The sequence below is a fragment of the Aureobasidium namibiae genome (genome assembly GCF_000721765.1).
Source record: "Aureobasidium namibiae CBS 147.97 unplaced genomic scaffold scaffold_10, whole genome shotgun sequence".
NCBI lineage: Eukaryota > Fungi > Ascomycota > Dothideomycetes > Dothideales > Saccotheciaceae > Aureobasidium > Aureobasidium namibiae.
This window is the reverse complement of record NW_013581199.1, coordinates 716794-731239: the sequence shown is the minus strand read 5'-3', so window position 1 is coordinate 731239 and position 14446 is coordinate 716794. Positions and strand designations below refer to the sequence as shown.

The following is a 14446-nucleotide window of genomic DNA, read 5'->3' as shown; positions in this document are numbered from 1 at the left end:
ATGGTTGCAGTATGACACCTGTCGATAGAGTCGCTTCGAGAGCATCTTCGAACTGAAGAGTGTTGTACGGATTCACAAGCCTATGAACGTGTGGCGTGTTGTCTCGGCAGGATGAAGGGCTTGCGGTAGGCATTGGCGTAGGCCTGGTTGACGATGGGGGAGGTGCCCTCTGTACGGATGGTGCTACCAATGGACATGAAGAATCTGTCCGATCTTAGCAACAAGGCCGTGTATGTGTCTGCAAGAAGGTGGAATGCGTACCCAAAGGTGGCGGCGGATCCAGCCATGTATTGGCCCAAGGTTCTCAGCATTCCGTTAGGGCCAGGTCCAAATCGAATGATGTTGGTTGCGCCGAAGATGAAGCCGATGATGAGACCGACACCTGGGATGGGTGGTGAGTGTCGGCAAAGGAGGGAGATCAGTCAGTGGGGATGCGACGTACTGCTGCCCATCATGGCGCCCATCTTGACTGTGAGCTGGTCAGTATGTCATTGAGCAAAGAGTGAGTAGAGCAAGTTGATTACGCTTGTCAAAGGTAGAAGGGCCATGAGCACCAGCGGGCATAGAGCTTACGGGTACAGGCATCGTGACGAGTCGAAAACTATAGAGCGACGAGCTATGCACGAAGCGACAAAGCAGTCTTCTCCAGATTTCGGTATGCCTCCAGAGCTACTGGCAAACGATCAAGGTGGAGGGGCGCTTGGCAGTCACGTGAAGAGGAACAATGACGAGTGACGGCAGGTCACTCACAGAAGGAAGGAACGATGCGGTGGTTGGCAGAGAGTTCAGCTCCACTTGTTGGCCCGAGGCGGCGGCAGCAGGATACACAAGGCACAGTCGCTCTTCCTTGTTTGTTGTGGCTTTCGCTCTCCCTCGACGTCCGACTACCCATTCTCTTCTCTGTGCATGATTTTGTGCTTTTGTCGTCTTGTCGGCGCAGTTATCTAGCCGGTCAAACGGTCGCGGGTCGAGATATCTAGCCCCGTATCGCTCTGGCCGTTTGTACTTTGTTGCGTCCAACCTCTTGTTGCAGCAGCGCCGACCGTCTGTGCGTCTCGATTCTGTGACGCTCGACGTGCTCCCTTTCTTGATTGCAGCCCGGCCTGCATATTGTTATTATTTCTTCCCTCAAGCCCTGCGCTTCCTGTCAAGCTCCCGAGACACGTCGGACGCCCTGGACATGATCGACACACGACGAGGCTGATCCACGACGACCCTATTGCACCCCTCCACACGACCACGCGAGCACCCAAGCCTCAAGCGGCGCTTTCCCCGTCGCTCAGAAAGTCGCCAATCCACCTCTGCGTCTCGTCCGGCAGCAGCAAATGACGGCAGTCGCGCCCCCCGTCACATTCCAGCCGCCTGCCCGCTCCGGTGCGACATGGACTAACGGCACGCCCGCAATGAGCCAGGACGACATGACCAGGATGTTTATGCCCGGCCCTCGCAAGAGCGCTCAGCGCTCCAATTCGCAATCCTCCCTCACCTCCGCATCCTCTTCCTCTTCCTCGACCATCTCCCAGGTCTCTACCCCGTCGCAGCCTTCGCCCTCCAACCAAGATCCCACCTCATGGACTACGCGCAAGAAGAGCTCAAGAGGCATCTGGCCATCAGGAAAAGCAGAGCCCACCGCCGGCCTCTCCACCACTCGTCCTCAGCCCGTATCTTCGACTTCGTCTGGTCCGTCTGCCGCATCCGCAATCTCAGCCCTCCACGGCCCAATGCTTCCGTCACAGCAAATGTCCGCTGCCCAGAACGGCTCGCTTCGAGGAGGTCAGCCCCCGTCCGACACACCCGCTATTCTTCATCTCTCCCCCATGAACGGCACCTTTGAACGCAAGACCATCAGCGTCCCCTTCTACCCTGATGTCCTGCGCATCGGCCGTCAAACAAATGCAAAAACCGCCCCGACACCTGCCAATGGTTTCTTCGACTCCAAGGTTCTCTCCCGTCAACATGCCGAAATTTATGCCGAGCGCAACCTGAATGGAAGAATCTACATCCGCGATGTCAAATCGTCCAACGGTACCTTTGTCAATGGTCAGAGATTGTCACCCGAGAACAAGGAGTCAGAGCCACATGAATTGCGTGAGCAAGATGTTCTCGAGCTCGGTATCGATATCGTCAGCGAGGATCAAAAGACGATTGTTCACCATAAGGTTGCTGCTCGTGTCGAACACGCTGGAATCTACAATCAGACTGCCGAACTCAACTTTGGTGAAATGGACCCTTCCCATCAGATGAAGCGTAGCGGTAGCCAGTCTTCGCAACAAAGCGCAAAGGCCAACGCTATGGCTGCCGTCATGGCTGCTAGGGACTCGAACGCCATGCAACAGCCGCAGTGGGCTCGTGGATGGCCTTCGACTGTGACCACCGAGACGATTGTGAAGCGTCTGAACCGCGAGTTGAGTCTTGCTAAGAAGCAATCCTCGGATCTGAATCGAAGCAGATCTTTCCTCGAGGGCTTGTTGGCCGCTGACTCAAAAGGCAAGCAGGACAAGTCAGCTAAGTCCTCACCTGTCAAGCAGCAGAAGTCCGACTCGAAACCCCCAGTCATCTTCTCCGAACCTCCTGCTCCGCCACCGCAAGCGCCTTTGCCCGAAAAACCGGATGTCGCGAAGGCTCTTGCTGATCCTGCTATCCAACCACTCCTTATGCGCTCCGAGACTGCACGCCCTATTCTTGCCCCCAATGGATCTCCCACTCGAGCCGACCATTCACAAGCTCTTCTAATCCTCACACACGAGTTGAAAATTGCCAAAGATCAGATTCCAAGCCTTGAAGATCGTGTCAGAAACCTGGAAGAGGCACTCAAACTGGAGCGCAATGCTCGCGAGAACGCCGAAGAAAGAGCTTCCTTGCTGGAGTCGTCTCAGAAGTCTCCTGATGACCCAGAGGACATCACTAGCACTGAGCAGCAGGATGACTCTGCCGCGAGTGACAAACTACCGAAAGATGAAACCCGCGATCTCCAGTCGCAGCTTGACAGGCTTCGTGCCTCTACTGAGGATATGAAGATGCAAATGGAGGCCTATCGACGTCGAGCAGAAATAGCAGAGTCGCAGCGTGATGATGCGCACCAGACGCTCGCCGAAATGGTCGAGCAGAAGCGAAAGGAGAATGCAGAATTGCAGCGCCAGCAAGAGACACCATCTACCCCTCCAAGCTCGTTCTCCAGCCCCTCGAGCACTACAATGTCTTCGAATGGCCAGATCTCAGAGTCTTTGGTCGAAGGGAGCTTGCACAATCTTTTGGCTGAAGCCGGCATCAACGCGAATGCGGCTTTGTCACCAGAGCAAGCTGCGTCGATTCAGCGACTGCTCGCCCGCAAGATGCCGGTCGCTCAACGTGATGTTACCAATGACTCTTCCGACAATCTGAAGGAGCAACTTGCCCATCACGGCCTGCCGCTTGGATCTGGTTTCATTGTGGTCGTTGTTGGCATGGCTCTCATGCACTACTTGGATGGTTGGGAGAAACTGCACAGGTGAAGTTAACATCAACTCACCTAACACTTTTCCCATCATCACGAGCATGAACCATCCCATACACAACATGCACTCGCTTCGCCCACTTCAGATCGTGGCGCAATCACAAGGATTGAAGTTTGACCACTGACATTGGGCATACAAGTAGTCTCGGCAATGTTATGACCCAAACCTCGCAGGCCATGGTTATTGCAAGCGGTCACCTAAAGGTCGCCTTCTTGAACATGTGCGAGCAAGCATGGCAACAAGCACACTCCGCTCGCAGATCACACGCCTGATCATTAAAACCGTAATCTGCTGGAACGGTTGCAGAAGCCGATCGACCAACGGGGCCCAGACATACCCATCTTTAACGACAATAACAAGCTCACGACCCAGTCTTTCTCTGTTTTCATGTTTTGTTCAAGATCAGCCATGAGGAGGAAGGGTGCTCGATGTCTTTTGGACAAGAAGAGCAAGCGCAATGTAATACGCACGCTGCTGCACATATTTCTGACTTTCGCTCATTTCTCCTTTGTTGTGGACCGAATGGCATTGTTTGCATTGTTCAAGGAGGGCAACCATGGTAGGGCAGACATATTTTCCATGCGCCTACAGAAATGGGGGGGATGGGTTCCGGCGTCAAAAAGGCAGATCATTCGTTCTTCTCGTTGAGTGTTGTTGGATACCTGGTAGGAAAGCCAGTTCTTTTGGGCGATGAAGTGCATTCGTTTGACCCATCACTTCGCGGCTAGCTCTTCATTCACTACGAATTCTACATGTGTATAAACTTGCACTTGCCTTCCTATCTGATGGTTGTTGTATGTGTAGACCACTTGTGAGCGTTTCTCGCTAGAATTAATCCACAAGACGTGACAATCTGGTATGCTGGCTCACCCGAGTGAACCAAGAAGACGTCGATTCCACTCTTCACCTTCATCACCAGGCAGATGATATCATGCATACGATCGCTCTCTGATGCATTTGTTCAAGACTGTAGATTGGGTGAAGCATAGGTTGCAACTGTTTTTTATTCTTGTCGGAAAAGCAGGTTGTGTTTTGACATGGCCGGGTCACCCCTTCGACCATGATTTTTTTGCAAAATCTAGCTATAACACCAGCGAGGGCGAGAAATGTGAGGGAATCAAGATCGAGGATAAGTTACTGTATATCGCTGAGTTGTATGATAGATCTATAGCACAAAGAGATCGTTGCATCAGTGTACACAAGCCACAGGTTTGGTAAGTGAGCAAAAGCGCATCACCACGGATTTGTGTTCTACAACAACGTTTGGGACCGAGACGGAGTCCTTCAACACCGCACCAAAAGATATACACTGTAGATGTGACTGACGAGCTGTTCCATCTGCTCTCAGAGAGTAGCTCGAAGGATAACGACAGGACATGGTCAACAAAACAAAAAAACATAAAACATACAGCAGCAGGGATTCCCACGTGGTCACCCACCGTAGTACTAATCTGCCGTTCAACTGCTTATGTATGGCAGAGCGGACGGGATGCCCAGTTTTCAGCTGACTGTGGCCGTATGTGCTCGAAGTGTCAGACCCTGCATACATAATCCCGAGCGCGTTATTCATGATCAACGAAGCATTCGGTGCCCGAAGCTCTTCTGTTGGTGCTCCGAGCCGACTGCTCGGAGCCTCTCGTCCCATCGCACCTGAGAATGCAATTTACAAAATCGTGATCCCCTCGGTCTCCTCAGTCTCCTCACCGGCGACCATCAATCTCGGCCGAGTTACCAAATACCGAGGCAGCGAGGCTGATAATCTCGAAGATCTGAAGGAAACGATATTCCGCATCGGCGAGATAACCTTTCGTCCATCACATCGTAGCAATGATGACATAAACTGGTTCCGCCAGACCTTATTGGTATATTTAGCCGTGCGATACCTGTTGGATGGTGGGGAGATAACCAAAAGCAGTATCAACAGCCGCTGTATCTTCATCTGATGGCAGTAGTGACAATCTGATCAAGATGTTATATCGCTTCGTGCTGGAAAAGCAAGCAAGCAGGCGAAACGGTCAATGATATGACACGATTGATATGGTGCAATGCTCTCGGACACTCATGCGCACACTTGCCTATCCAGGACTTGTAATCATCTCCGACCTTGGAGATCGCTCTGGATGTGTCTCTTTAGTGACAAAGGATGGAGAATCGGAGTACTGTATCCTTTGAGAGAATAAAAGCTGAGGTCAGGGTCGGCTATAGTCGGCTTGCGGAATGTGGAGAAATGATTGCAGTCAAACTCTCGAGGCTCGACACAAGCCGCCAATCGGGGATTCGGTCAAAGAACCTCGAGGCTCAAAAAGAGAGCGTCGTGGCAGTGTAGACGGGCGGAAGTCCGACAGATCCAATGTTCTTTGTCACGAGAATTCGGGCTTGCTGCGAGGTCGGAGAGCCCAGGTCGACGGTATCGACATGCTTGAGATAGCAGTGTATGGGATCTACACTCCGAAGAATGGACCATGAGTCGACGTCGAGCGATAAAAGTCGACGCTTCAAAGACAACTCCGCTCCATACGGCCGACGTGTTCAATAGATACGGGAGAGTTTGTCATGCAAGATGCGGAGAAGATGGTGTATCTTTGCGTGCCTGATACGCAACACAACAGATAGAGTAGATGCAACCGTGTCCGAAGGTAACACCGATAGATACCTGCTTGTTCAAGGAGGTGAGTGAGCACATGGGCCTTGGTACGGATAAGGCGGCCATTTGCGATATGTAGATGCGACGCCTCGCTTTGTCTCAAGGTATGCAGATGAAAGGAGACATGATGTTAGCAGAAAAGCGCGCGTGCACCTCGGACCTGGCGCAAGCTCAGGATCAAAATGAGCTACAGGGCGGATGTTTTTGGAAAAGTGTTGAGCGAAGCACGACATGGTCTAATCTGCTGGCGCATGGCCTGCAAGGAGATGAAGCACATCGCAATGCATCGCGGAGCATTCCCGACCAACGGTACGGGCAGCTGGGAAGAAGCCATGGCCGAAAGGGCAAAAGAGAAGCAAAATGCGGAGAAGGAGGCAGGAACGGGAGTGAGATGAGCAAAAGAAAAGCAACATGGAATCTCGGCTTTTGCAAATCAGTTGCTTGTCGCAGACGGCTTGCATAAGGCCAGCACCGAAAGAAGATCCGCTTTGCTACGGATGTTTACGAAACTCGAGAGCAAAAGCGCTCATCACGCCAAATGATGAACCGGGTTCGCAAGAAAGAAGCAAACATGGCGGTGACGGTGGAGGTTTGCAGCAGACCAAGAGAAAATGCCGGGGCCCTCCACCCACCGGGAAGAAGCTGGGCCGAGATAACAAGGTGCCGGCGATTTAGCGGTAGGAATGGATGCTTTGGGAGATTTTGGGGTAAATGGAAAAGACAAAGTCAGGTCACGATCAGGTTAGGCTTGGCAAAGCCGGAGAATGTTTGCTGGAGTGCATTCGGAAGGAGCAGAGCGTGCAGGCTTGTTGGAGCGGCAATCTGGACCTGGCTGGGGCAGGTCAAGAAGATTCACAGGAGGTATGTCGCGGGTGGCTTGCTACAGTATGAAGCGATAGTTGGTGGCGGCTGTTGTTGGTTGACGAAAGGCTGTCAGTGTCGGCAAAAGTGACGGCGAGGGCAGTGAATTGTGCGGGCAGCGGATCGAGCGTTGGCCTAAGAGCAGCCAAGTTTATCATTTGGGGTACGGTATTAGATCGGATATGACATGTTGCTATCAGCTGCTCTAGAACCTCGCTCTCACCTCTTGTCTCGTGTGCAACCTGTGCCTGCGACTGACTGAGCATCAACCATGTCGTGTTGCACCACTCAGGACTCCTTCAGCATTCATCACTCAACTCCTGCCACCGCTGCCATTGCTATGCCCATGGCTCCTTCGGCTTGAGCCTCGAGTATGAGGCGCACCCACTCCGCAACAGTGCCATGATAAGCCAACCATCGGCGGGCACGCAGGTTCCTGGCCCTCACCCACGCCCTCTGAATCGCCCAGCTCTTCCCTCAAAACTCAGTAACGTCAACCTGAGTCGACAAGATGACATTGCCGACGTCGACGAGGCAAACCGCTCGGCGTACACGGCAAACGGCATGCTCCAATACGCCGCCCAGCCCGTCAACACCCCCGACGAGCCCACACAGCACATTCCGCCTCGCCTTCTCTCCCACCGCACAACACAACTACCTCTACCCCGTCGCCCCCAATCTCTGACCGCACAAGGTCAATCTCGTACAATCATACCCAAGCCGACCCCCGCACCCGTCCTGGATCCATCAACAAGAGCCAACGGCCTACACCCACCCGCTGTCGCTACCAAGCTTCCTCGAGACAAGGCCGCCGATTTCTTCCCATGGACCAACATCGAGGGCAAGCATCCGGAAGATGTGCTCAACGAGCACCTCATAAAGTCTGGCTTTAGCGACAAGCCCGCCGGTGCTTCTCAGCAGGAATCAAACATGGCTCGCCCTCATCTATGGCCCAGTCTGAAGAACAAGAATGGTTTGAGCGTATTGTCCGCACTCTTCGTCCAAGTGCTGGACAAGAGATCTCAAATGCGTCTCTGCACCGCCCCCTCGACCTTCAAACCGCCACCCAGAGTCACCCTGACCGACACAAAGAGAGAAGCTTGGCTCAAGGACCTCGCCAACCCGGAAGTACCCCTACGAAAACTCAGCAGAACCATCCCTCATGGTATCCGCGGCAAGGTTCTCCTCGATCACTGCATTTCCAAGGATATCCCCATCGCCAGAGCTGTTTGGCTCTCCAAGTGCGTCGGAGCTAATGAGATTCGTGCCTTCAAGCGTAAGGGTGTCTCTGGTCCTGCTGCCTTGGCTGGTGAACTCAAGTGGATCAGGGAATGGACTGTCTTCGTCGAGCAATTTGTTGATGGTGTCATCGCCAGCTGCGGCCAGCCGGGATGGTCTCGAAAGATGAATTATGCTGTTCGTCTCGGCACCCAATTTTATGTTGACCATTTGCTTGATGAGGAACACTATATGGATTGGATTCTTGCATCACTCAAGCAAAGTTCTCCAGAACGACTACCCGTTTGGATTCTGCTTATACAAATCTATTGGAAACATCTCATCTCTCATCGAAACAGGGGTCGCCGACTTGCTGAAGCTCTTCTTGGACACGCCAAAGCTCTTGCCGCCACACCCTATGGCATCAACCTACAGCTTACCACCCGCATCAACCAACTCATCAGTCTCTTAGCCGTCAACCATAGGGGATGTTTAGTCTTGCCAAAGTCTTGGATTGAATACAAGGCCACATTTTCTGCTGTCAAGCCAACGGGCCGAGTCAATGTCGAGGCCGAGAGCTTGATCAATGTTACAAGACGCAACAATCGCTTGTCAGGGGCATCCCCACAAGCCACCTCTCGTACCCCCAGACTTCGGTTACTAGACATTTTGGACTCTGTCGGTTTGGATGTCCATGTCGACAAAATCGCCGCTCGATGCGAGCTTCTGGGACTCGACACACGGTCGATGCTGGTTACGATCCTGGAATGGGCAGCCTCGAAGCACCGTTCCGGTATCGCTCGCGTGTATCTCGCTGCTCAATTGATTCGTTACTGGAGCTTTGCAGGCTTCAGTGCCGACGATGCAGTGTTGACAATGCTCGAGAAAGCTCGAAACGATCGCAATATGGAGCCTCGCCTGATCTACAAACTCGTCTCCGCTCTGGCGCGATCTGGTCACTTTTCGGTTGGCAGATATCTTCAGTGGCTCATCTCAACTGGCGTTTTGTCCGGCTCCAATGCTGCTGCGAGTGAGGCTCAGCTCCTTCTCGAACTACCCACCGCCTACCTCTCTTCTCACATTGTCAATCTCAGACGTACGCTTCTGAACCGTGTTGGCTACAACGCCTATGCAGAAACGCGTGAGATTGAGAACTACAAGACCGTCCTGTCTCAACACCTCGGCGGTATGTCCTTGCCTAGTCCTGGTGTAGCTTTTCAGGAGCCTATCCTCACCTCCAAGCCTGTCGGTGCTGTCAAAATGGCGGTCGCCCAGTGGCTCTGCGAGAGAGTGATATCGCAGAACTTCGAATCTGTCAGCGACACCGTCTTCAATGGAAACCTTGCTGCTTTCTGCTTAGTCCGTCATACCCTGGAGCAGTTCGAAGATTACCCGAGCTTAGCCAAGGTACTCGCCGCTGCATCTAGCTGCAACAATCCTCAAATTTTGGCAGCAACGGCAGACACCGTCAACCTCAATATCGAGGTCTTTGCTACCATGGGCTTCTTGCCGGCTCTGGTCTCCCAGATCTACCAACAACAACGTCGCTTGCGAGCAAAACAACCTTTGGACCGTTCCTTCCTGCTCTCGCTCGCCGGACTCGTACGCCGTGTACCAGCGGGTGTAGCGTATGGAAAGGTTCTTGACAGCGAGCTTGCAACGTGTGAGATACAAAGCTCCACCGCTGCATGCTCTCCAGCATCTGACAGCATGGCACTTTCGCATTCCGGAAGTCTTGAATCCAACGAAGACATTGACCGAGTGCTCACTAGCGGTAACACCATGGATGAGCAACTCTTGGTACGCATGTTCACTACCATCGCTGACCGTAGTGTCAAGATGGGACCTGATGGCCTGTCTCGTGCCAGCACATGGTTCATGCAACTGAGATCGTTCGACCAGACCAGCTTCGAGCAATTGGTGCACAAGCTTGTGACCCGAATGGCTGAAGCAGCAGCGCCTTACGAAGCCGTGGAAGGCGTCGTTGTTTCCCTTGTTGGGTCTAGCTGCCTGAAACTTGACACTTTCCACCAAATCTGGGAGAAAAAGCTGAACGCAATCAAAGCTACAGAGCCTGCCAATGCTACTCGCATTGCAACCATCTGCGCTAAGATCTTGATACCGTCGACATCGATGGGGCTCAATCAGTCAGCTGAAGCGTACAGATTCAAAGTTGCACAGAACATGTTTTGCCTTGACCAAAAGGCAAGCATACTGCGTCTCATCGGATCACTACTGCAACTCAATCCTCAGTCGATCTTGTCGAAGAATGGCAATGAAACAGGGGACAAGGTCGTCTCATGGCTCCGCCGATACGTGGTCATGGATTCCAAACTGGTCTCGAATGAACTCGTTTGCAAGGACAATCCCATGATATCTCAGAACACTGTGCAGCCTCTTCTCGACTCATTACTTGACCCCGCACCCCAGGCAGAAAAGGCCAGCATGTCAATAATCGACAAGGTGAACAAGATTGTCCAGTCGACCACAGAGCTGTCTTTGCCGTTCAGCCAAATAGCTCTGCAACAGCTTTCTTCAGCTCTGTCTGGCGGTAGTAGCCTATCTGACAATGATAAGACCAGTCTGGTTCGCACTTTTCAAAGCGCAATCGAACACACCTCTTCATCCTGGCCGCAGCTATTGGGTGCGCTTGACAAGGATTTGATCCACCACATCCACTCTTGGGCCGGTGAGTGTGTCTTGGAGAAGCTGTCCTCGATCATCACTGCTGATGGCTCCATGGCTGAAGAAGCTGCTGTACGGCGATACTTGAAAGCAGTCGAATCATCTGCACTTGCTGCATCATCTCAATTCATGCCGTCGACCGCATTCTCCATGCTTGTCGAGTATCTTAAGCGACTGGGTCAATTTGTAGAAGGCATCAATCCGCTCGATCCTACACACTCAGACAGAAAATTGCGCATGGCATTTGGTATCAGCGTGTTGCTACAGCTCACTACCATGCAGTTCCATACACTTCACGATGCAAATGCTCTCGCACAAGATCTCATTCCATTAATGGGTGTTCTGTGTGCCCTGCTCATTCATCCGAAGTTACAGAGCCAGCAAACGATCCTTGAGCATATTCTTGATGTTGCTTCCATGATTTCAGATGATCTGTCTCACGAGCACTTGCACACGATCCTACGCAATCTGCCACCTCAAGCTCGATGCATACCTCGTCTACGTTATTTGTTCGGCACTCATACATCCCCAGATGCCTGGTTGTCACTCGCGTCAAAAGTGGTTCCTGCTTCTGCCGCTCAGCAGAATCCGACGTCTACCCCGTTGCAGGTCTCCTCTTCGCCAGTATCAGCCACGCAGTCGCCGTCGATGCTGCAAAGACCGTGGCCCGTTCCAGCTCGCCCTGGCATGCCAGCTCGTCCGCCTTCCACTGCCACTACTCCCGTCCTGTCGCAAGCACACTTGCAACAACAACAAGTCCAGCAACAGAGACTGTCCATGGGGATAGGCGCAAACAGGGGTCCTGTTGAGTTGAAGCAAACACCATACATGTTGAGACGTTGGGAGTTGATGCCCGACCCAACGCCTATCATGGGTGCTAACGATACCAGCCTGAGCCTCGGTCTATTCCAGGCCAGAAAATGTGTTTAATCACATTCATACCACTCGATCTACGAATCGGGAATACATCTAGACTCGTTCAATTCTACATTTTCAGTGGAAGAAAAGTCTGTTTTTGCATATCTTTTTGCACTTCACACTACGCTCTATCATTTTTCTTTGTTTCGTTCTTTTGGCGTTCGGGGATGTCTATCTTTCAGCGGCGCAAACATGGGACTAGGGTATCTCCCATCTTCGGCGTTTTGTCACCTTTCATGGACGGGAAAGCATATTTTCTATCATTTCACGCAGGGAAACAGGAAAGGCGGGGTCTTTGAGCGAGTCATATACCCCAGGGACAGCAAAGGGGTCAGAAGGTTTATATGTATATTCGCGAGGTTCGGTCTAGGATAGGCATCAGCATACCACAACACTGGACAGGTCAAGAGATAATTGTCTAGCCTCCAATACGAAACCACTTATGTTATAGTCATGATACCGGTGCAAGAATTTTCTGAAATAGGTAGGTCTTTCCCTTAACGACTCCGTGATACTCCGTTCTAGGCAGGTGGATACGATGAGCTCTTGAGGCAAGTATGTCGGTTGATTGTGTATGGAGCTAGATCTTGTGTTGATCGTGTGTATAGCTAAGTATCGTCTTCCATCACTCTTATTCAGCAGGATGCGCCGAGCTTCTCCGTCCATCTCGTATAGTAACAGTCTCTTCTGATACAGCCGTGGGTGCATGTTCTCTTCTCAGACAGGTGATGTGGCCAGTTTGTGACGGTGCTGGCGTTGATATCGATGATACCATGGAAGCATTTTGTTCAAGGCGGCTTTGTCCAGTACAGGGAGCCTTGACATACGACGTATGGACTCCTTCAGATGTCCAGCGCTGATAGCTTCAGGGGCAATCTCCCCTCTTGGATTCGTTCTCACCGTTCTAGCAGCTTGCGTTCGGTTCTGCAGTATCGTCTTCGTACCACGGCCTACCCACAGTGGAGTTGTTTGGCTCAGCTCCACCAGCCATCCATGCCGACCGTCATACGAAGGGTGGACATCAAGTATGAGGTCGTTGACTCGGATCCGAATATTGCTTGTATACGAGAAGATATCCGTAGCGTAGTCGGGGTCATACAGGGATGCATAATGGTCCAAAAGGTCCACGGCGTATAGCAGATCCCTGATTGAGTATATGGTAATGTAGAAGATACATTGGTTGTAGATCAGCGGCCAGAGTTCTTGGTTTATGAGGCGACAGACGCGAAGCAGGCGAGGCGGATTTGGGATCATCTCGTTCTTGAGCTCCTTGTGCAGAGGATGACCATAGAATCTCTGCTTGCGAGCAGTCATGTAGTAGGTGCGATCTGGAGGGAGTGTACAGCGATAGACCATCAGGCGAATTTCAGGTGGAAGGCCGAGGAAGTCGAAAGTTTGTTCTCGACAGTATCGAAGTTTGAGCTGTGCACGAAGCCAGGTCAGTGGATGGGGTGAACTTTGGATGGATTTGTTCAGACCCTCCGATGAGCTTTTTCCACGTATTGACGGACTGCGGTAATGCAGACATAGCTCGCGCAGCCTAGGATGACGAGAATGATCGCCGCGATGCCTAGGTATATGGCGATAGGGAAGAGGATGCCGGCAAGGACAATGCTTGTCACCATCGTGCGTGGTCAGCGTCGTGGAGTCTAGCGGTTATCCACTGCAGCGAAAGAAGAGGAGGTGATACGCTGTGTCGTTTGGAAAGGAGGGAGTCACATGCTTCGAGATTTGTTACTAGGAACTAATAAGGAAAGAACGACGTGCAATTCGAAGCCCGTATGAGGGGCAGCTTCGAACTACCATCCGAAGTCTGGCAGACTACGAGAGCATCCGACCACGATCAATTTCGTCCTCGAAGAAATCTACAAAGTTCTCCAAGGCAGCTCTTCGATTGAGAGAATCCAGCCATCGTCATGTCTAGCAAGATACACGAGTAGCCAACAGACAAAAGCGCGTGTTAGACCGCTTGTCAAGCACATGATGCCAGTTGATATCAGTCTGTATGGCTTTGTGACCATGGCAGAGTAGCGGTAGTCCAAGACGCTCGGACACGACCGAAAGGAATCCAAGGATCTCATCGTCGATCCGCCTTACACAGAATCATCATCAGCTGGCAAGAAAGACGTGGACGATGGTGTTCCAGTTCTTCCCAAGGACCAGCAATTGAGAATCTACACCTCTAGGAACAAAGTCGGATTTAGGTGTTGCGGACAGCCTGTTTGACCGTCACAGCAATCCCGATAACATACCATACTGTATCTGGCTGGCGAAATATTTTGCAATTGCTAGATGGATGGGATATCCCGCCAAGATATGTCCTTACGAGAACTGCAAACAGCTATGTTGCGGTTATACAATACGCACATGCTCTAGATTCCATCGACTCGAAGCAGAAGGATCTGTTCGATCGGTATGACTGAGACAAGGTGATCTACCCTATTGACCTTGGGAGTGGCCTGAATGTCGAGAAATCAGATGGGTTAGGTGTACTCGAGCTAAGATGAAGGTAAGTATAGACGAGCTGAAGCGTCTCAGACAATTTTACGCGAGTGGAAACTTTCCGGAGACGACCGCTGGTGTAGAGTTTGACCTCACAGCTCCTTCCACTTTTTTCACCCTCTCC

At 51.9% G+C, this 14446-nt stretch overlaps 5 protein-coding genes across 5 annotated transcripts; 2 read left to right on the top strand and 3 right to left on the bottom strand.

Moving 5' to 3' along the window:
- Nucleotides 1-80: 80 nt before the first annotated feature.
- On the bottom strand, nucleotides 81-585 carry M436DRAFT_48242 (uncharacterized protein; the record flags this gene model as incomplete). The annotated part of the gene is made up of 4 exons (XM_013571101.1): nucleotides 81-204; nucleotides 262-382; nucleotides 443-469; nucleotides 525-585. 4 exons carry the CDS (start codon nucleotides 583-585, stop codon nucleotides 81-83), a joined length of 333 nt encoding a protein of 110 aa, XP_013426555.1.
- An 842-nt stretch (nucleotides 586-1427) lies between these two features.
- On the top strand, nucleotides 1428-3491 carry M436DRAFT_47943 (uncharacterized protein; the record flags this gene model as incomplete). The annotated part of the gene is made up of 2 exons (XM_013571049.1): nucleotides 1428-2409; nucleotides 2488-3491. The coding sequence occupies 2 exons, from the start codon at nucleotides 1428-1430 to the stop codon at nucleotides 3489-3491; spliced, it is 1986 nt and encodes a 661-aa protein (XP_013426503.1).
- A 1192-nt stretch (nucleotides 3492-4683) lies between these two features.
- Nucleotides 4684-5043, bottom strand: M436DRAFT_48362 (uncharacterized protein; the record flags this gene model as incomplete). The annotated part of the gene is made up of 1 exon (XM_013571117.1): nucleotides 4684-5043. One exon carries the CDS (start codon nucleotides 5041-5043, stop codon nucleotides 4684-4686), a length of 360 nt encoding a protein of 119 aa, XP_013426571.1.
- Nucleotides 5044-7401: 2358 nt separating this feature from the next.
- M436DRAFT_48165 (uncharacterized protein) lies at nucleotides 7402-11832 on the top strand (the record flags this gene model as incomplete). Its single annotated transcript, XM_013571090.1, has 1 exon — nucleotides 7402-11832. The coding sequence occupies one exon, from the start codon at nucleotides 7402-7404 to the stop codon at nucleotides 11830-11832; it is 4431 nt and encodes a 1476-aa protein (XP_013426544.1).
- A 705-nt stretch (nucleotides 11833-12537) lies between these two features.
- Nucleotides 12538-13445, bottom strand: M436DRAFT_64581 (uncharacterized protein; the record flags this gene model as incomplete). Its single annotated transcript, XM_013571279.1, has 2 exons — nucleotides 12538-13242; nucleotides 13299-13445. 2 exons carry the CDS (start codon nucleotides 13443-13445, stop codon nucleotides 12538-12540), a joined length of 852 nt encoding a protein of 283 aa, XP_013426733.1.
- Nucleotides 13446-14446: the final 1001 nt, after the last annotated feature.